General features: G+C 37.7%; 1 protein-coding gene across 1 annotated transcript in view; it reads left to right on the plus strand.

Moving 5' to 3' along the window:
* HMGCLL1 (3-hydroxymethyl-3-methylglutaryl-CoA lyase L1) overlaps positions 1 to 23386 on the plus strand; it is a 121760-nt gene that overhangs the window by 17993 nt on the left and 80381 nt on the right. Inside the window, exons 2-3 of the mRNA XM_004580488.3 lie at positions 16598 to 16678; positions 16900 to 17007. Coding sequence (XP_004580545.1) covers positions 16598 to 16678; positions 16900 to 17007 — 189 coding nt within the window. The remainder of the gene's footprint in view (positions 1 to 16597; positions 16679 to 16899; positions 17008 to 23386) is intronic.

Consider the following 23386-nt stretch of genomic DNA (forward strand, 5'->3'; position numbering starts at 1 on the left):
AAGTGTGTGTGGGGTGTGGATGTTTCCATGTACTCTAATATGTATGGATGTTTCTGGTTATTGGTATTTCTGACACATTTTTACAGATTTAGAGCGGGACAGACAAATGGCTGAAATGGCTTGTGAACTTTGACTCTATAGAATTATTTGAAGATGTAGTGTCAATGTTTAAAAAGATTTTCATCCTTTCATTTTTCAAAAGACTTATTTATTGTTGTCTAAGAGAAGTGTAGACAGAGATCCTGCATCCTCCATCCACTGGTTCACTCCTCAAATGTCTGCAATGGCTTGGTTTGTGCTTGTATCTGGAGCTTCCTCGGGGTTCCCCACTTGGGTGCAGGGAACCATGGGCCCAGGCTCTTCTCCACTGCCTTTCTTGGCCAACAGCAAGAAGCGGCATTGGAAGGAAAGCAGCTGGAACTTGAACATGGCACTGTATGCTTTCACCTCTGGTAGAGTAGTAGTCGGGACCATGGTGCTGATCAGAGCTTTCCATTATTTAGTTTAGTTTATACTAGAAATATCTACTTGAAATGATTCAAATGAAGAAAAATAAATCATTTTCACTTAAAACAGTGTTATCTGAATTGGGGAAAAAGTGAAAGTTATATTGAAACTCTGAAGTTAGGTTGGATACTAAAATAAGAAAATGAAATTTAAACTTTTTCCCATGTTTAAATATATTGATAAGGGAATTCCTTTGGTTTTATAATTGATGATGATGTACTTTTCCTTAAGCATAATCGTGTAAATTATTTTAAAATTCTCTTTGGACAGAGTTACAGTCCTCAGATTGTGATCCTCTGATCAGTGGCATCACCCTCATCTGAGAGCTGATTAGTAATGCAAATTCATGGACCCAACCTGACCTAATGCATGTTAGTCTCTGGAGGTGATCTCAATAAACTGCTTTAGCATTCTCTATAGGAGAGATGTATGCACATTAACATTTGAAAATTATTGATCTACAAACTTCATGACTAAAGGCTATTGTGATCTATACAGGAAATACCTGGAAATTCGGAGGTTTGCACTCAGTATAGGTCTTAATTATAGGAATAGTATTTTCTTATTTTTATAAAGGAGCAATATCAACTGAGCATATAGGGGAAATAATATTAAGATTTCTAAAATGATTTTCTAAGAAAACAAAGTTTAGTGATGTATAAAACTGTTAACTAAGCATCCAGAAATAAATAATCTTGGTCAACCTATGTTATATCTGTTTACCATACTCAGTATGTTGAAATACTTAAATTTGATGATTAAAATAAATGATGATGCTGTTGACATGAACGACTTAGGTACAGAACAAAGTGAGATTTTACTGAACACTCTGAGGAACGGTGTACAACGTTGGCTTTTCAAATAACAACCGTTCACTAATCTAGAAGGAAAAAAGACTAATTATTCTTTGCATTGTAAGCTGTTGCTCATTATTTATTTGAGGGAAATTGAAATTGGCCATGATTGTTTATTATTTTTTACAGGAATGGAAAAGAGGAACATTGATTTATTGCTGAAGATGACCAATAAATGTTGTATCCAGCTTTAGCAGAACTGTGCAAAAAGTTTTTCATTGTTTGGATGTTTCAGGCTGCAGATGTTAGTTGTTTTTGTGAGGAAATAATGGTGTTAGTTATGAATTTTCTTGGAAAGAAAGAGCTTAAAAGCTTTGGAGTGCCCGGATCTCAGTCTGCACAGCCAAATGAACATGGACGGACTGTTAGGTGAAGTCCATGGGGAGTAATCTAACAGCCACATCTGGCAGGAACCAACAAGTGACTGAGGGTTTATTTTACAGGCAAATGATTAAGAGGCGATTAAATGAAGGTGTTAGGATGTGAGGGAGGGAAGGAAGCACTGAAGGTGTCCATACACTGTGGAGTGAAGGGATTATGGAAGAGACTTTGTAGAATGAACTGTAGCTCACATCTGAACTTTCAAAAAGGCTACAGTTGGAGTTCGGGCAGTGCAGTTTGTAGGTATTACATTAAAAATAGAACAAGAGGTTCATATAAAATAGAACATACTGGGAAGTATTTTTTTCTATCTGAATAGCAAAGAAGAATGATGATGTCTAGTTATTCAGAGCCACTGGAAAACATTATTTTTTAAGAGATGGAAAGATGTCCCGCTATAGCACCTTTAGAGCATTATTTCAGATATACTGGCCCTACTTTAAATCCTAAATTAACTCTGGACTTTCAGATGGAAATTTAAGCTTTTGATCAAGTGAATGGTTTGCTTTAGCAGTTTGATACTAACCCAGCAATAATATCACACACACAGCTGCTTCAACCTACTTTGAGAAAAAACATTTGTTTCTACTTTTTTTGTGATCAATTATGCTTTCCTGCCTATTTTCCTGCCCATTGGTAATTCCTGCTGTCAAATATAAATGAACAAATACACAAATTAGTGAATAAAATCTTTTTAATCCAGGTGATGTGGGTTGAAAATGAGTTTATTTTTTCCCCAAAGACTTAAGTTTATCTATGAAACCAAAAATCAGGTTACCCTCTGAATATAAAATTTTTGTTTTTCTTACCAGACATTTGAGTTCCATGGAAAAAATTAGGATTATAGAGTATCAAGGGGCTGCCTTGCAGAAGTCAATGTTCTTTTCTGGTCCCCATCATACTTGTTAGAAGTCACTTACATGTACTTTAATCCCAATAAATGAAGATATTACAAAGATAAGGCTTAATTTATATGTACCCTGAAATTGGACTTTATTAGCCAATGTAATTACATTTTTAGCACACAATTTTACACTACTTGTGGCTATTTCACTAAATCCTGATAAAGGAGTATTTTAAACTGACTAAAACAATGTAAACATATATTTTAGTTTCTATTGTTCACTTCTTTTGCTGCAAAGACTAAAGATTGTGAGATGAATAAGATACATTCTTCAAATCATGAGAGCCACATTATTGACACCAGTTGTACTATATAAAGGCAAAATGATTTCTTGAGTAATGCTGTATTCTTTGATATAAGAAGAAATTTTGATAAGGGCTAGATGTAGGCTACTTGGAATAAACAAATATGCATTTAATGTGATTTAACAAACATTTAAACTCAGCAGCCCTAGATCAGTCCTAACCTACCTGCCCGTATTCCTGGGATTAGAGATACATGAATGTTTTCAAAATAAAGTGCCGCTAAGAAAAATATTATAAAATCTCATTAGATGGGTACAGAACACTTTGGAATCAAATTGCAAGTTTCAGGTAAAATTGCAGCTAGAGAAGATTAGAGGGTTAGAGAGCTAAGCCAGAGGGTTGGCATGGTAGTTTAGTCATTTAAGTTCCTGCCAGTTTTGTCTGCATCTCATGTGGGTGCCTGTTCAGGTCCAGGATGCTCCACTTCGCATTAAGCATTCTATCAGTGGCCTGGTAAAGCAGTTAACATTGGGCCCTGCCATCCGTGTCTCCTGTCTCCTGGCTTGGTCTTAGTTGTTGTGGCCATTTGGGGAGTGAATTAGTAGCTGAAAGACCCTCTTTCTTATCTGTAACTTTTATTAATACACCTGCACATACATATATCTTGAGAAGAAATGAAAGACAACTGATTGAAGTGGTATGAGAGTGAGAAACTAGAATTCACTGACGTTGAAGCTGTGGTAGCTCAGGGAAGCAGGAAGCACAACCTGATATGCAGTTATTTTGCTTCATACTGTGCTGATGTAGATGCAGACAACAAGACAGAGGTGAATGCTGCAGCTTAGATGCTCAGCAACTACCTGGAAAGTTTGTGAAACATGACTGTATAAATCGAAGCATAAGAACTTGAACAGTAAGTAAACAAATCTCTGCACCAAGCTATTTAGTGTCTGTAGGTAAGTTCTCAATTTGGAGATCTTAATTAAATGAGACAAGCAAAAAAAATTGTTATCGTTGGAGTGATTGGATCAATCCTTGTAGAGTGGGAGAGAGCTCCCTGTTGGAAAATGGTGGCATTCTGAGGGAAGCCAGGGATATCTTAAAAGGAGAAGCAGATTTTGAACAAATTTAACAATTTATTTTCACTTGCACTTGGAAATATTTCCCTCTTATATCTTTTCTGGATGTCTATGTATTTTTACGTTGTCAGATTTCCAGAGGAAATCAAGCTGCAAATTCTACATCTACTCTGCGCAGCCTGGGCGTTAGGAACCTTATTTTGTCAGGGTGAAAACTGTTCTGCTTGCAGTTCTCTTCCGGCTGCTTCTGTGCAAACCACACTAATCTAAACAACCATTATGTCTTCTCTGGATTACTTCTACAATCTTCCATTTTTTATTCTCACTTTTCCACCCTGGTTCCCTTCAAGCTATTCTCAAACCAATAACCACAGTGATCCCAGTGAAATATATCGAAGACCTACCGTTCCTTGTCTCCAAAGCCTTCCAACGTTTTTCTAATTGCCTGGGCCGTCATGAACTGGGACATTTCTGCACTCCCATCCTCGATTTTAAACTATTTTGCCACTTGCTTACTCCTCTTATTTAACACTGGTCTTTTGGCTCTTGCTAAAGCAGCTGACATCCTCTACACGTCTCCTCCAATCAACTGAGAAAGCTGTGCTAATCGTTCTCTCTTTTCCTCAAATGTGAGGCTATTTTCCAAAGTGTTTATGCAGTTTTGCACTTATCCCAATCCTTTCCTCTCCTACCTCTCCTTTCCCCTCTCTCTTCTTCTCCCCTCTTTTCTACCTCCATGCTACTTTCCTTCCCTTGTTTCTTCCTTTACCTTTCCGTTCACTATAATTCTATCACTTCCCCTCCTCTTCACTTTGTCCCTCTTCCTTCCAAATTATAAAAAGATGGAACATTATCTGCTGTAACCTGATTCAGAATGTGAGAGAAGAAGGTAATCAAGCATGAGTTAATGCATAGACTAAAAGAAAAGTGTCCCATATCCTAGCTGGAAAAATCTATGTGACAAATGAACTAAGAATCAGTTACTCACAGAATCCCCTAGACCTGAGCAAGCAAGATACCTTCCTGGGCATCCTGAATAGTATCAAATGTAGTCATGTAACTTCTTCAGAATGACAGGTCCCCATTATTCTTTGCGTAGTTCATCAACATAACCTGAAAGTTCCAAAAGTATGTAGCTTCTGAAAATTTTAGTATCTTTTGAGATTTACAAGCTTTTCCCTGCTATTAAACCGTAGTGGCAGTTAGGATAATCAATGTACCCTAAGAATGATACAGAGTCAGTGACTGGTTTACTTAAAGCATTTGTAACATCTCTTTTGGTTAAGGGAATGTATCTAACTCCAATTTTATGCTGTGTTTGAGTATCTAACTATTCACCAGCCAGTCCCACACTCCATGAAGGAAGTCTTCATTTGGTAAAATATATAGCCTATATCCAAAGGTTATTCTTTGGAAGCTTTCTACAGCTAAAGAGAAACTAAAATCCTGTCTGTGAAGAAGACAGCAACTTTTTGGATACTCTTGCTTTGAGAATGTCATGCCAATAAGAGTTATTAATGTATTTGATTTCCCATATAAATGAGTTTTTTTCCTAAATAAACTTTTCCAACAAGTAAATAGCTAGGATCCCTGCATTCACGGATGGCAGAGTGAGGCTTTGAATATGAACTGTCATTTATCCTCAAGCTGAAGTAAGTACCCATCTGTTGCCTCTCCAAGATTCGAACGGGGGCTGATCCTGACAATTGGAACAAGATGGTGAAATTGATGGGGTCAGTACTGGAGGTGAATAAAATTGTTGGCAGGTTCCAGAATGGAGTAATGTCTTCAAAGTGTTTCAAGCTTCTTGCTGAAAGATCTTGAATAATTTCCATGTGATATTTGTTTATGGCAAGAGCTCTATACTATCAACAATGATTCCAAAATAATCTTAGACACGTAGGTTCATTTTAAAATTATATCTTTCTTGAAAAGTGAGAAAACATTTCATATTTTCAAATATTTCTTATGAAAGGTAAGCAACAGATATGGATAAAATATTAGTTCTTCACTACGTTCCATGTTCAGTGTTCATTTTCTATTACTCTCATTATTCATTTACAAATGTTTATTCATTTATACAAACAAAGATGTATTCATTTTATATGAAGCCAAATTTACAGAGAATGGCCAATGGCTGAGCTGAATCTGAAGCCTGAAGCCAGTAGCCAGGAGCTTCTTCCAGGTCTTTCACATGGGTACAGGGGCCCCAAGGACTTGAGCCATCCTCCACTGCTTTCCTACGCCGTAACTGGGGCGCTGGATCAGAAGTGGAGTAGCCAGAACTAAAACAGGCCCTGCTGTGGGATGCTGTTACTGTACGTAGAGAGCCAGCCTGTTGGAACACCACACTAGTCCCTCTCATTTAAGCGTTATAGCAAGTTTATGGGCAAAATGTTGTTACTGTTTCTACTTTTAAAGAAAATGAGAAAGAACAGTTAAATTATTTTTCGACCATTGTTTGCATCAGAACCCAATGAAGCCAATCTACTTTTCTTTAGAATTTTTCACCATCATAGTGGATGGCCTGCTGCACCACCATTTTTGGAATGCTTCTCAATGTTGTTATTGCACATATATCTGCTGGAGTGACTATGACTTCAGAAAATTTTAAGTTTTGATAATATCTTTAACCTTAATATGTATTGACATAGACTTTCTCAAAGTTCTAGCACAGGGTCCAGGCACATGTTAGCTGTCAATATTAAGTGGGTGTATAATTGAAAAATGCGAATTACCTCTCCCTGCTAATAGAGGCATAACTAGATCCCACATACCAGAAATGGCAGATCTGTTGTCATTGATTATGCGCCAGAAAATAGGAAGTTTTTCATTTTCACCTTCTTATAAGATGTAGAAAATACTGTATTCTCCAGAGAAATGAGTACATAGCATATACTTGAGGTCATGATAATCTGATTTTGGAAAAATGTCACAGTTGTCACCAGAGGCAGAGAATTTGCACCTAATGCTATTAGTCAGTTATCATCCTTTAAAACTTTTTTTATCTTTTTTATTTTGGAGGAGGATGTACTGCTGCTTAAAGTAAGTTTGTGATGATGCCGCCACCCCCATATCCTTTATTTGTTTATTTATTTATTCATATTTTTACTTTAAATGCACAAACACGCAGAAGGAAAGACAAACATAGTACACATTCCAAAAGACCCCAGTAGCAAGTAGCCTGATATTCAATCACAGATCATAGAAAGTACCTAGGCCATTATCACTGCCTTCTTGGATGCACAGTGGCAAGAAATTGGAAATGAAAATTCAGATGTTTATCCACTAGATACCAGCAGTTCCCAGTGGCTGTAAAAGTTCAGCCCATCTCTAAGACATGGTTAAATATATGCTGGTGGATAAAATGGCTTTAATTGTGAATCAATGAATATTTTGACACTTATGCTGTTACGAATTATGAGGAGTAGCAATCTCCTACCTATTTTCAAGGTTATATGCTAATTAAAAATTAGCCAGCAAGTGATCTAGCACCCAAATCTCATTTTGGAAACTACTTCTTCAGATAACTTCTGGCAACAATTTTCTTAGGTCTGGTTTCCTACAAAATATGTTTTTGGATGAAGATTTGTTTTCAGGAAGTTGTTACCCTTAAATTGAATACCTGAGGGGAAATGAAGGATGCAGAATTAGACAGAGGAAGAAATTAAACATGATATAGTCACAACAAAAACCTCAGCGAGTCACTCTGGGATGTCTGGAGTTCCTATGGGCTCTTGCTGTACTACCCTGGTTCTGAGGTTTAGGCTTTTACATTCCATCAGCCACTCACTGGATGACTGTTATCTTAGGAAGAGGTAGTTTTCTTTATTGAGGGCAGTTCTTGTGAAAGGGTTCAAGGAAATGCCTTTAACCTCCAAAGCCCTAGTTTCTGGGAATGCCTCAATCCTATTAAGAACATCTGAGTAGCATATCATGTTATGCACTACAGAAATAACAGAAGTTGAATTTTCCAAGCCTATGGACTTCACTTCACTAGTATCTGGTCTGATTTCTATCAACCACTGAATTATCACTTAACAATCCATCCATATTGCATTTCACTTAGAATTCACATGAATTCGAAGACTCCGTTGTTGGTTCGCTATTTTCTGAGAATTTTTGCTGTTTATAATCATGCAAATGCCCAGATATTTTGATTGATTTTGAGTATTTTCAATGGAGAAGCTTAATGAAGATCTGAACATCCTGAAGTGGCCATTCTGCCTAGCAGTTAAGACCCAAGTTGTGATGCTGATATCCTGCTCCTGGGTTCCTGAGTTGTATTCCTGTCTCTGGTTCCTGATTGCAGCTTCCCAGCACTGTGAACCCCGGGAGGCCGTGGTGATGGCCCATGTAACTGAGATGCTGTCAGCCTTGGAGGAGATCTGTAATCACTTCTTGACTCAGCTTTACCTTAGCCTACTCCAGGACATGGTGTGCATTTGGAGAGTGAGGTAGTAAATGAGAATGGTTAGTGTAAATGCCTCTCAACGAAATAATTCTTAAAATATTAAAAATATAAATTTTTTGTCAAATTGAATTCTGTGGTTGGCTTCATAATCTTGTTAAGCCGAAATGCGTGTTTTATTTTTATTTTTATTTTTTTATTTTAGTTTTTTATAAAGATTTCATTTATTTTTATTACAAAGTCAGATATACAGAGAGGAGGAGAGACAGAGAGGAAGATCTTCCGTCCGATGATTCTCTCCTCAAGTGAGCCGCAGCGGCCAGTGCTGCGCCTATCCGAAGCCGGGAACCAGGAACCTCTTTGGGTGTCCCATGCGGGTGCAGGGTCCCAAAGCATTGGGCCGTCCTATACTGCTTTCCCAGGCCACAAGCAGGCAGCTGGCTGGGAAGTGGAGCTGCCGGGATTAGAACCGGTGCCCATATGGGATCCCGGGGCGTTCAAGGCGAGGACTTTAGCCGCTAGGCCACACCGCTGGGCCCGAAATGCGTGTTTTATGAAGCAACAAATGTCATGGCATATCTCTGAAATGATATCCCAAGCTGCTAGTGTTGTGCAACCAACAGTAGATAAACAAAAGAACTTGTAGAAGTTGGTGTTGTGGCTGGACAGGTAAAGCCACCTTCAATGCCAGGATCCTGTATAGGAGCCAATCCAAGTTCCAGCTGTTCCACTTGTGATCCAGGTTTGTGCCAATGGCCTGGGAGGAGCAGCAGATGATGCTGCAAGTCCTTAGAACTTTGTCTCCCAAATGGGAAATCCAAATGAAGCTCCTGGGTATAAGCTTCAGCCTGGACTGGCTGGAAGGAGTCAAACATCAGCTCTGTTGATTTATGCCTTCATTCTTGTGGACACCCAGAGAAAAACATGCCTTTGGATTACTCTGGAGGAACAATGCTGCTATGGATATCTGCTGTATCAGTGAATGGCTTATTATTTCTGATTATGCTTGGATAAGAGAAATTAATATCTCATACATAGCAAATAACATAATGCAGAGAGTCTAAAATTACCACGGAATATAACAAGTTTATATTTCAGATGAAATGACAAAAATAGATTCTTTTGGAGCAACCTATATCTAATGCATCTGTAAGAAATCCAATTTAATTAAAAAAAAAAAATCACACATTGTCCCGATTCTGGCCTCTCATCTGTGTAGTAAGAGCATTTGTTTTAGGCATCATAGCAGTTCTCTTTGGGAATGCTGACTGTGAAACAGGATGCTCAATATTCATGAAGACTTAATTTACACACAGCATAGCCCCACAGACACAAAGTGGATCATATACAGTTATGTCTACAAATTTCTTCCATGGATATTTGCTTTTTCAAAGGGGAAGAAAAGCAGACTAATAGTAAAGAATTCATCTGTCACCATGAATGGAGTTGACCATGTGAATTTCCGTATATGTACTACTCAAAGTTTACACACACAAAGAGAAAGAGAGAGAGAGAGAGAGAGAGAGAGAGAGAGAGAGAGAGAGAGAGAAAGAGAGAGAGAGAAACTGAAGACATTAGAGAAATTCCTGTCAAAATATACCTTCTTTTTGATTTTACATGAAGTTTACAAGCGTGATTAAAGATGTTGTCTATATTGTGCAAAATAGAATCATTCCTTGTAAGTTTTTTCGACCAAAACCCAATTGATAGTATGAATTTAATCTGATATTTAAGAATACAAGAATAGCCAGGGGACTTAACCTGGTAAATGTAGAAAATTATTTACTCTTTCAGATCTGCTTACCTCACAGCTAAGTATCATAGATAATATGTAGATATAGAAATTCTTTGGAAAGATAAAGTGGCATGTAAATGAAAGGTAGTATCTCATTTGTTGTTGATCTCTGAAAGTGATCTATTAATAATCTTGTCAAATGTAAGCATTTTCGGCAGCTTTATAAGATGACTTTATGAAACCCTTACTCTGGATAATACACCTTTGGTTTGTGCTAGCATCAAACACCATACCGCATGTTAAACACAATGCACTAAGTGTAGTAACATAGACGTTTTAGGGATATAAAAATAAATTTTAGGTGGTAGGTCTTTTTATAGACTGTTGCTTTTACACACTGCTTTACAAAATCATAGCTCCTTGTAACTTCTAATTATTTACTAACATTCACATGTTCAGTGTGTAGGAAAAGTATCTTCTTATTTCCTATCTCTGGGTAACATCGTGATCCTTGTATCATTAAGTTGTAACCTAGTTAGGGGCAAGAATTTTTATTCACATTGTACATTTTGTGTTTCCAGCTTTAATAATAATGTTGGTTAACATGTATGATAAAATTTCACTATTAGTTTCATAATTTGATATTAGGCTCTCTTGAATTCATTAATTTAGAAAAACTGATCAACTACTTATCATGTGCCCTTCATGATAACTCTGTGAGAGTTTATTTTAAAAAAAGGGTGGGGGAAATAGGTAAGGAGGTACAGATATGTTTGAAAGTATATTTCCAAGAATTGTTATAAAATAATATAAATAAAATTACTTAAGTATATTTAGAAGGTCACAAATGTCTTTCCTATATAGAGAACACATTAGATTTGGGGTACTAAAAGAGTTTTTCATGGTGAAATGAATACTAATGAAAATGATAATATTGAGAAACATTTTTTCACATATGTGTGTCACAAGAATGGAGGCTGTTTGGCCCATGAATCTCATTAAACCCTATAAAAGCAGCCACTGGAGGGACTTAAAGCAGAATACATCTATAGAAGAATAATTGTTTTTAAAAGATTTATTTATTTTTATTGCAAAGTCAGATGTATAGAGATAGGAGGAGAGACAGAGAGAAAGATTTCTGTCCAATGATTCACTCCTCAAGTGACTGCAATGGCCGGTTCTGTGCTGATCTGAAACCAGGAGCCAGGAGCTCTTCTGGGTCTCCCATATGGGGGCAGGATCCCAAGGCTTTGGGTTGTCTGCTACTGCTTTCCCAGGCCACATGCAGAGAGCTGGATGGGAAGTGGGTCTGCTGGGATTAGAACTAGCACCTATATGGGATGCTGGCATGTACAAGGTGAGGACTTCAGCCACTAGGCCACCATGCCGGGCCCAGAAGACTAATTTTTATGTTAATAATTATGTATGGTTTGCAAAACATATTTTAAATATCCAAGTGACCCTTGGAAGAAAAAACAAAACAAAACAAAACACAAAGATACAGCAACAACCACAACAGAAAACAGTTCCCTACTCCAACAAACATGGCATTTTCTTTCTTCGGGAATTCCATTTTCAAGAAAGTTTGACTTGTAAGCAGTCTTGGAGGAAATGGTGTCTCTTGTGGAAGAAAAGGACAGGCCTGTTATGAAATGTTGAGCTTTCTCATGGGCAGCTCCTGAAGTATAGTATACTGCCCATTCAGATGTTATCTAATGCTCTTTGTGTCATCTCGGCTGCTTCGTTAGGGGACCTTCTTTTGGTATCAATGCAAACTTTGGAATATGTGTGAATTTTTTTATCGGGTATCACTAATCTCTTCCAGGGATTGCTATCTCTGTTTTGACTTTTCTAAGGGTTTTCAGATATTCTCAAACAATGTCTAGTGAACAAATCCATTTGAATGTTGCCCAAGTACATAAAACTCACTAACTCAAAACAGTTCATTTTCTCGTAACACTTGCCTGTCGTCAGACATTCCATACTACATGCTATTCCTTACCACTTTCTTTTTGCTGCTTTATGTAATTTTCCTATATATTTCTGGTTCTAGTTTGGCATGTGCCCTGTATGTATAACAAATTAATTGTTTCTACATTAATGAGTCTCTTCTTTAACAAAGATTAAGTTGAGTAGCACTAGATTCAAGATTGTAAAGCAACATCAAATGTGCTTTACTTTGACTAAAATAAGTATAATTTTTCATCTTTAATTTTTCTGTATTGTTTGTAAATAATACCACTCACATCATGTTGATACAAAGAAATATCTACAATTTTTAATTGGTTTTTAAAATGCAGTTTCAAGAAGCATCCAGTGATAATGAGAGTATCTAGCTTAAGAATGTCTTATTTTGTTCTTGTTTCATTTCTGTCACTTTTGGATTGGAAATACTAAAAAATAGTAAGCTGCTCTTACCCCACTTTCCCATCTGATAAATTTTCTTTAATCCTTGGTTGAAATTATAACCATCTTTACATCTTGCCTACTTCTACAGTTGCCATCCAAAGCTAAATGCCTCTGCTGAAACTTTCGTCTTTCCAAGTTAACTTCAGGCATCACAACCAGTACAGAAGATGAAGAAATGAGAATTCTTTTCCTCCATGGTTAATTTTTGCTTATTCAATTACCCAGTATCATAGAAATTGTGAAGGATGTCTTATGTGTATTGAGGAAGATCTCAATTCTTTAAGTGAATCAAGAATGCTAATGTGTGCTTAGAACCCCAACCGTGAAGAGACTGTCAGCCAGTGGACTCTGAATAGGTTTCATTGCGATTGGAACTGCGAGATTGGCAGCAATGCAGAACTGATGAACTATCAAAACTGAGCAGGACCCTCGGAGCGCGCCTCATGTTGGGGATCTGGAATGGGTGGGAGGTTGGGTGGGGCTTTTCCTTTGTTACTCCCCTGACCCCAGATACAGGGAAAAATGATAATATTAGTGTGGAAAGAATGGTATTACCCACTTTCACCCTGTAGCCCTTGACCCTTTGTACCCTAATCAACTAAGTAAGATTATTAAAAAAAAGAATGCTAATGAAGCTGATTACAGCTTTAGACACCAAGAGGGCCAGTGAGCATATTTATGTAGTTATTGAGAACAAGAGAGATTATGCCAGATACAAGTGTCCAATGTTCGAAGGAGTCTTTATTTGTCAAGTTTGGTGATGGCTGTGCTCACCATACTCTATGAACTACAGCCATATTTGGAGTTGCACTTTGAAATAGCAAATGATCAAAACCCTGGGATGAAGAAATGGTCATTTTTATAAAATCGATCTGTTAAACAGAAACCTATGTTCCCACTTCCCCAGAAATACAAACTATCCTTAGAGAGAGAGAAAAACCTGGACACACTTTATAAAACCGCAAATACATACAAACTAATTCATCTTTTCTAGGCATCTCTGCCCAGAGTCCATTAATGGTAGTAGTCTGCATAGGTCTCACCTCTCTTGAAACATTTGAAAGTACACAAATTAGAAATACAAAACATCTTAGTATTTGCATCTTTGCTCATTTGCCCAAGCAGTATACAGAGTGTCAGGAAAGCGATGTATGTGGGCCACGTTCAGGGGCTGCCTTTTTCCTCAGACTCTGTCCGTGGGAAGCAAGAGAGCAAGTGGGTATACAGGAGGCCAAGACCTGGAGCATGCAAGAGGTGAAGAGGGCCAAAGCATGAGTAGTGAAGCATGTTACCGAGAGACCGAGCTGCTCACCAGTATGTGCTATTATGGGACTTGAGAAAGGAGTGATTATGTAACAATGCAACACTGCTCCCCTGACCCCATAAGACAAGCAGTGATGGATGTACAGGAAGGCCAATAGTATTACACAGGTGGAAGAGATGTGGCTTCCAAACTCATGACCCTGAACTAGCTTCCTAAGACCATGTTTGAATTTTAAGGGATGCTGATGGATGCAGAGTCATATCTTCTGTGTCTGCTTCCTGCTGACTAGAGCTGTAGGTCCTACCTATCTCAGGTTCAGAAATCTTTTCCTATCTCATGTAATGGATCTGTTTCAAGAGTTGGAGAATTTTTAGTCAGTGCCAATAACAGTGCAACCAGCATGGTCCTCATTATTCTGAGTAGTTGTTGGATTCTAAAACAGCCAATTTGATCATTCAGTAAAATCTGAATAAATCAAATCTTCAAGTGGAGTGCCCTTTAAGAAGGCACCTTGCTTTGGAGTCAGACAAGGAGGTGACTAAACATCAACATCAGGGTTATCATATAAATAAAGTGCAGAGGAATGAGTTACTTCTTTTATGACAGTATGCAGTCCCTTGCCTCCAAATATTTGACAGACTATTTATATTAAATCCCTTCTTCCTAGGTGGCTAGGGTCATGTATTTCCTTAATAACTGACCCCTGAGAGGCCACTGATGACAAAATCTTGTGACCTAAAGTCCTAGTATAATTTCACTGCTGTCTCCATTCAACCTTCTACTCTACAGTGAGGGTCTTTAGTTATCCCTATAGACTAAGAAATAAAAGCCATTTCCACAGCTTGCTGTGCAGTGGCTCTTTTGGTTACCCAATCTGCCAATACCTTTCCCTTGCTATTACGACTATCTTCCTTTTGGTGTCTCTTACAGTGAATGACGGTTGCTTCCCAAGGCTCCCAGTACTTGACTGAAGCAGGTCTCATCTCTTTTCCAATCTTGATAGGAAAGTTCTTAACACTAAACAAACATGTTTCCAGATGGCTATATGTGCATGTAACAGAAAGAAATCATATTTGGAATCTGTACAGATATTAACTCACTGATCTTTTTCTATTTGCAAAACTCGAGTTAAAGGAATAAGTCCAGATTTTTGAGCTCAAATATTACTTGGCAATGCCTGAGCTTCTGTTACCTCGGTAAAACACCAAATGGCACAACCTGCCTTTCTGACTCTATACTTCACGTAACTACTGCCATCAGTAAGCCAGTCAACATCTGGATTCCCTAGAGGTTCATCCACAGGTCAGGTTTACTAAACTATACTCAAAGCAAAGGAACTAAACATTCAGACATAAGAATACATTTTATTTAACACACTAAAACAAAAAAAAGATCTTTTGAGAACACACTTATCCATAGAGAGAGATCCTGCATCAAAAACAGCCACATTGTCAGTATATGCCAACAATTATTGATGAGACAATATGAATTGGTAGGTTGAAATTTATCGTTTTCGAGGAAAAGCAAAACAAAATACTGTATAGTATATGTCCCTTGAGCATGGTACATGAGGAAATTCTATCAGCTAGTCATTTGAGGAAGGTAAAGACAGGTTACCCATGTATAATGCAGCTTAGAGGCACGAAGATGTTACACTGGTGCAATCTGAAAAGATGTAACACACTTCTGAGTCAAATGCAATTTAAAATTTACAAAGGCCCTTCCATTTTTTTCCTGTTTCAAATAGCATCCTTCTAAAAGGGTATCTTTTTAAGGCAAACACATCATATAGTCATCTAGAGTAATGTAATAGAATAATATAGTCAAGTAGTGTAATGGAGACTATTACATTGAAATGTGACGATACACTGCAATATGCATCTCCAAATGAAACTGTTGGATGTATCTTGATAATAGGATCCTGGAATCTCTGACATTTTCCATATCTTCAATGTCAGGATACACTTAAACAACAGAATGATTGACTAATGGCATATGAAGGGCTATGCTATTGTAATAACACAGGGAAAACAAGCGGGGGAGGGAAATTGGAAAGAAGGGAGGTGAAATGTCAGCACCAAGGGAACTGTATCATAAAACAAAAGAAAACAAAGCACATCCTTTATACTAGTCACATAGTGCTTAGACTGGATTTCATAGGTCCCCTACTTCAGATCATTTGGCATCTTAAATTTGAGCAAAAGGAAGAACAAACTGTTTATTACCTTGGATGTGGTTCCAATGGGAACAACAAAGTTTAGGTCCAACTGGTGAACTGTCCTTCAGGAAGCAGCACTGAGTTGGTAGCTGTGTCAGCTGACATAGATAAGAAAAGACACATTACACTATCTGCTGCTCTCTTCTCTAGCTTCATATTTTAGGGTACAACCCAAAAACCCAAACTCACATCCAACTTAGTAGTTAAAAGGATATAATCTGCTATGACAATGTGGTAAAATTTTATTAATATAGAGGATATTATTTTTTAGTGAGCTGTAACAGTAGCAAATTACCCAAAAGGTTTTCTTTTTAGACCATTGGTAGACTACTTATCCCATAGTTGCACTGTAGATATTACATTTTTGGATTTTAATGCAAGTGGAAACTATATCACTCCATTTACAAAATGACTTCATATTACAAATAATATAAATAGGGTCATTGGATTATATTATCGTATTAATTTCTCACTGTTTTAACTTTCAGGGTTGAGACTTGATCACCCAATTGTGTTCTATGCCTTGTGAAATAAGCTACAGTGACAGTCTAAAAATTATCCTTTTTTTGTTCCTATGTTTCTATTTTCAGGACTCATCTCAGGTATCTGGACTCCCTGAGTATGTTAAAATAGTAGAAGTTGGACCTAGGGATGGATTGCAGAATGAGAAGGTAATTGCATGTTAGCTTTATGAAGTTTATTTCAATATTAAATATTAGTGTTTCTAAAGATTTCAGACTTATTTGTATTTTTTATGCCACATGATTTTTTTCTCCTTAATTGCTACTTCAATTTTAAAATTACAAATAGTACTTTTCAGTAAGTGATTTTCTGTTAAAACAACGATAGTAACTATACAATTACTTCTGATTTAACTGTTTATGTCTTATAGGTTATAGTTCCCACAGACATAAAAATTGAATTTATTAATCAACTCTCTCAGACTGGCTTGTCTGTTATAGAAGTGACCAGCTTTGTGTCTTCCAGATGGGTTCCACAGGTATTTAATGTATATTCCTTAATTAGATCCTTAATGAAACTTTGTGGAAATCATTTACTATAATACAGATTATGATATTAATCTACTATCATTATACATTTTTCATATTCTTTAAAATTTTAGCCAACACCGTGATATGAGTAAAGAAAAGTCCTTTGGTAAAATAGTAATTGAATTCTAAAAGGGGACTTAGAATTCTTCTTTTTTTTTTTTTTTAAAGATTTATTTATTTTCATTACAAAGTCAGATATACAGAAAGGAAGATCTTCCGTCTGATGATTCACTCCCCAAGTGAGCCGCAACGGCCGGTGCGCACCAATCCGAAGCCAGGAACCAGGAACCTCTTTCAGGTCTCCCACACGGGGGTTCAGGGACCCAAAGCACTGGGCCGTCCTCTCCTGCTTTCCCAGGCCACAAGCAGGGAGCTGGATGGGAAGTGGAACTGCCGGGATTAGAACCGGCGCCCATATGGGATCCTGGGGCGTTCAAGGCGAGGACTTTAGCCGCTAGGCCACGCCGCCGGGCCCAGGACTTAGAATTCTTAAATATGTATGTGAACATATATAAGGTCTTAATGGATGGACAGAAGATAGGCTCTTAAATAGTGGATTGTCCTCAAGTCACCAATTTATTACTGACTTTTCAAATAATTTAGAGATCTCCATGTGCTTTAATACTTTTTTTCCTGGTAAAATGATGTAATGATAAATGTACTGATAACCCTGTCCACAACTCTAGATTAAAGATTAAAGTGTATATTCCACTCTGTTTTGCTTAGCATATATATTTGCTACAGGGGTAAGCTATGAAACATCATCTAATACAAAGAAGAGAGTCATCAATAATCCTTTGTTTTTATTTTACGGTTTTATTTATTTATTTATTTATTTATTTGTTCAGTTCCAAAATATGCTAGTCCTTTTCAATGGTTTTTCAAGCTGTATAGAAAATAATCATTTTCCCCACAGTGATGCTCATTGCCACATTCTCCTATTACACAATAATGGAAATTGACTGATAGGTTATTCCTCATACCAATCTATAGTGTACCCGGTGGCATTTGAAATGATGAGGCTGGAATTCTTTCTAGTTCACACTTCTTTCTTTACAGTTGGTTAAGAGAAAAGATGTATAAAAGAAAAAGGAAAAATGGCCCCATGTAGGCAGTAACCAACAAACGCCTTTTGGTCTTACATTAAGTAGATGTACATGAAAAGAATATAAAATGGTATGATTTATTCTGGGTTTGGTCCTGAGTTGAATTTGGGATTTGGCCTACTGAAATTTAATGAACTCTTCCTAGACTTGAAGTATTATCAAATAAGTGGTTGAATTGCCCCAAATAGTTCTTAAGGACAGCTGTGGTAGGGATTGCTCCTAGTACTTTGTCTCTATCAAGATTATGCCTTGAATTTGAATAAGTAGCTTAACCTGTGGGAATCCTGGAAATCCTGGCACTGACTCCTGAAGCAGAGGAAGGCTGGGAGATAATAATAAATGTGAATTGTACCTCTTTGTGAATGTCCAACTTTTAGTGCTCCTGATCAGTTCTCAGCAGTATTATTTAAGGGCATATCTGACTGACAGAGAGATTGAGTTCCAGGCAAAGCATTTGCCTTCTGTTTCATCATTAACATTTCTCCCAAGATTAAAATATGTATGTAGCCTAAATACTAATTGGTCCTGATTTGAATAAAAATTCTCTGTGCTTCAAATACTAAAGGACAATGTCCTTTGTGTTTAATACTTACCCAGGTACATGTATCCCAAAGAGATAAAGTTACTAAAATCCTTATCTACAAAAGATCAAGATGCCTGCATCGAAGAAATTATTATGAGATTAATCTATCAAGGTTGAACTAGTCACCAACCCGGAACCTATCACAGGTTCTTTAAAAGGCATTATTGAAGATACCATATTTTTTGCAGTTTGATTGATTATAATTGTCTTTTTGTTGCAAATTTCACTGATACTGCCTGAGCACAGCATCTTTATATGCTTCTCTCTCATTTTAGAAGCTAATTTTATGATCTCTGGATAATCTAACTTTAATGTAGAATTTTTATGAAGATAATTCTATTACAACAGAGTTCATGTATATGGCTGCAATAAATGCCTACTTGTAAACACAACATATATGGCAACATACTAGTATTATATTAATTAACTTCATCTTATGTTTTTTCTCTCAGACATAGGTCATGGGAATAATCCCCAGTTTATGTTTAGATTCCTGCTTGTTCACTAATTTCTTTTTTTAGCATTTTAAAGCCTTTTTACAGTTTCCATCCTACTGTTTTGCTTGGCAGAGGCTTTCTAACCCAAAAAGCTAGAAAGAAAAGTTCCAAAGTAGTAGGGTGCCATATAAAACACGATCCCACACCTAGAATCTAAATGGCCAAACTACCTGCTATTAGAAAGTACATGCTCATTAGAACTTGTCTGGAAAAACCTTTCTTTAGACTGACATGCAATGTGAGAGTATTTTAAATGAGTCCAGTTTACCACGCACATGCTTAGTTGCAACAAATAGTATCAACAGAAGGAAAACATGTTTATAAAAATAGATAGCTTTATTGCAACTTTGGAATGTTGTTGTTAGATGTAAGCTCTTTAAATGATTCTAAATATGGTGATTTATAAGAAATGAAGTAAAATTTTAAGTGAATTTTTAATTTAGCCCTCTATTTTTAAATACTTCATTCATGAGTAACAACGTGAACATATACTTTAAAAACAAGAATGCTATTTTTAAGTGTGTCAGGTATTAAGGTTCAGTTATAAATATCTTCTCTTTCATTATGTAACTTTTTTACTAATGGGATAAGTAGATCACAAGTCTTGACAACAGAGATAGAAATCTTCTTTGTAAAAGTACAAAAATGAATTTAAATGAGTGCAAAAATAATCTCTAATCACTAACACTTAGCAATATGATCTAAGCCTAACACTAGCATGTACATTGTTGGTAAGAAGGAATGCATACATTTTCCCCTATTCTCCTTTACTGTTTACTACAATAAGTTCTTTACTGGCAAGGAGAGCATATTCACTAGATTGAGGTTTTAGGGTTACATTTCTCTGGATGAGTTGCAAAACTTCTTGAGAGTTTCATGTGTCAGCTAATGACACCTCCCTGGAGTTTCTTCCTGGACCTAAGTAATGTAGGTGTGGGAAAGATAGAAAGAAACGGGGAATTTTGTGTAGCTTGTGTGTGTCTCTGTGTGTGTGTTGTGTGTGTGTGTGTGTGTGTGTGTGTGTGTGTGTGATAAAGAGAGAAGAAGGAGCAGCAGGAGGAGGAGAGAGTAGTAGTAGGAGGAGAGGTGAAGAAAGAAAAGAAGAAAAAGGATAGGAAGGATGGAGAGAAGAATGGAGAGAGGGTTGGAGGGATGAAGGGTGGGATAAGGGTGCTCCCAATTCTTACCTTATGACGCAGCATCATAATTCAGAGAAACTTTACCACCTGAGCAAAGTTGCAACAGAAGACTCATCCATTATATTCTAAGGAGTTGACTTTTGCCATCTTCCCAATGAGCATCTTGATGAAGCTTACTAAAATCATAGTTACTATATCTTGATATTGTAAGGTAAGGAAAGAGAAAATATCGATAGAAACAGAAATAAGATTTAACTCAAGCAATCAAAGAGAGTCAAATTCTGAATGATTCTCAGTCCTGTGCTTCGTACAACGTTTTCTACAATAAAGTGTTGCCATACAGTCCAAGCCACACGGTGACATTCCTCTCAGCTGCTGTCCGCTCTGCATCTGAAGGACTTTCCCATGCTTTTGCATTAGCAGCGAATCTGCGTACTTCCTTCAGTCGGCTTCAGGAACAAACATTTCAAATCTCAGAGTGTTCATTGAAGAACCCTGAATTAACAATTCACACTTACGGTGCTTCCTTGTATACAAGTTATATTGAGAATTTTAACAGTTTATTTTATTTGAACATATTTTATTTCTTTGATGTCAAATAATTGCTGTAATATTTGGTCTTGGGAAAGGCAGGATAAAGCTGATTTCTTTATGTAAATGACTGATGATTGTTGAAAGTAAATGGGTGTAAAATGTGTGATAAAAGCTATATATACAGATAAAATACTTTTTTTTCTGAGAAAATTGAAAACAAGAATGTACCATCTGTACCCCATTTTCTTTCCACCAATACATGGCATGAGCTACAGACCCTTTAAATTTGCCTTAGTAGTTTCATTTTTTCCCCCACAGTGTATTGTGGCAAATTTTCTGTTTGTCCAAGCTTTTATTTGCGTATTTGTGTAATTTTTTTGACTTCAAGAAAAATTGAGCTGATTCTTCTGTTCATCTGAGTTACAAATAATCTCAAATTTCAGGGGTTAAAAAAACCACAGTAGTTGTTTTTGTTTATGGCCCCTCTGGGAATTAATTCAGTAATAGCTTGGGGAGTCATTTCCAATTAGAGGTCTCTCAGCTGCTAGCAATGGAAAAGCTGGTGGTCAGACCTGAAATAGGGGTTGGGGGACCGGAGCAACCAGCTTGGCTAAGCATCTTTGTTTATTTGTGTGTTCCTTGACCTCTCCAAGAGGTCCTCTGCAAGGACTGGTGCCAGCTTTATCACAGCGTGACAGGTTTTGACAGTTTGTATGATGGGATTCAGCTACAAAGGTATGTTTTTCATAGCTGAGCCTTGCAAATTTTACAGTGCTTGTTAAATTTCTTAGTTGAGATTATTACAAAAGCTACCCAGTTGCAAAGATGAGACATATCTCATTTTTGAAAAAAATAATTTTATCTTTAATATTGTTTACATAGCTGAGAGAGATGCATGCCCATGTGGGCCTCCGATTAGGGTGGAGAGGGTTGAGGTATGATGAAGATTTTAAAAAATATTTTATTAATTATTTTTATTGCAAAGGCAGATGTACAGAGAGAAGGGGAGACAGAGACAAAGATCTTCCATATGCTGTTTTACTCCCCTAGTGGCCGCAGTAACCTGAGCTGAGCCAATTTGAAGTCGTGAGCCAGGAGCTTCTTCCTGATCTCCTACGCAGGTGCAGGTCCCAAGGCTTTGGACCATCCTCAACTGCTTTCTCAATCTACAAGCAGAGAATTGGATGGGAAGTGGTGTAGCCGGGACATGAACCAGCACCCTTTTGGGATCTTGACACATACAAGGTGAAGACATTAGCCACTAGGCCACTGTGTTACACCTGAATATTTCAGTTTTTTTCCCTCCTGTGTCAGTTGTAGAGGGACTAGTCCTTGCTGTCAAACTACATCAGCACCCAGGGATAAAAGACCATCTTTTTATCGTGCCTTAGCGATTCTAATGTGGGGAAGAGTGTTTGAGGCTGTTACTTGAGTGGTTTTGATAGTTTTAAGACATTGTTGCCTTTCTTGCATGGTGATTAAGAAAATCTTTCCAGTGTCTGTTTGCTGACACAGTCCACCTTAGTGCAATTTCAGACCCAGGAACACGCAGCAAAGCTTGGCCAAAAAAAATGGTCCAACCTGTTCTACTTTCCATCCTCTGATGAAGAATTGCATGTCCTCCGCTGACCCAGATGAGCTGGCTGTCCTGTCTCCTGTGTGCCTCTTGAGCATGTTTTCCACTGCACAGGCAGTCCCAGTACATAGATTCCCAGGTTGGACAACATATTCTGTGATTTTCCATTTGTCTGGGATTTGAGTCCAATGGTCTATTAGGGTCGTCCCTGAGAAACCTCGCCTGGAGTGACCCAGGATTTGACTGTTCTGTGCACTAGTCAGTGCCTGGTCAGGTGTGGTCTGTTACCTGCACTAACCAGCACACATACTGGTGGATGCGGTTGCCTGGTCAGTCCTGCCCCCAACTGTATCTCTCATGTGGAATAACGGGTGCCACAGTCTCGCCTTGTGCAGCCTGCCACAGGCTTGGTCTCCACACATAGCCATGGCAGTGGTCTCAGAGCATAGTTGCGAGAACTCCCAAGGAACCTCTACCAGGTTCACTCCCAGTCCAGATCTAACTGCTGTGTCAGGTGAGTTCTGTAGTCCAGCCTGACTCAGCTCATCACCATTCCATCTTTCATGCAAACTGGCAAGTGCTTGCAGACCCAAGAGGTCACATTACAAGTCCCCTACAGAATCTGCCCCCAGACCCAGTTTTCTCACATTCTGGTGCATCGTGTGGCTCAGCCTGACTTGACTTAACCCCTGCTCTGATAATAGTACCTGTCAAACATACTATCAGGTGCTCACACACCAGCACAATAACAAACAAAAAAGCAAAAAGTAAATAAACAGATCTCCCCCTCATCTCCCCACAAACTCAAAGTTTAGCACAACATGGCTATCAGTACTTACCTTACTTCCTTTACAAGACTGTTTTACCTCAAATGGGATTCAGATTGGATGTT

This window comes from Ochotona princeps, chromosome 1, assembly GCF_030435755.1.
Source record: "Ochotona princeps isolate mOchPri1 chromosome 1, mOchPri1.hap1, whole genome shotgun sequence".
In the NCBI taxonomy this organism is placed as follows: domain Eukaryota; kingdom Metazoa; phylum Chordata; class Mammalia; order Lagomorpha; family Ochotonidae; genus Ochotona; species Ochotona princeps.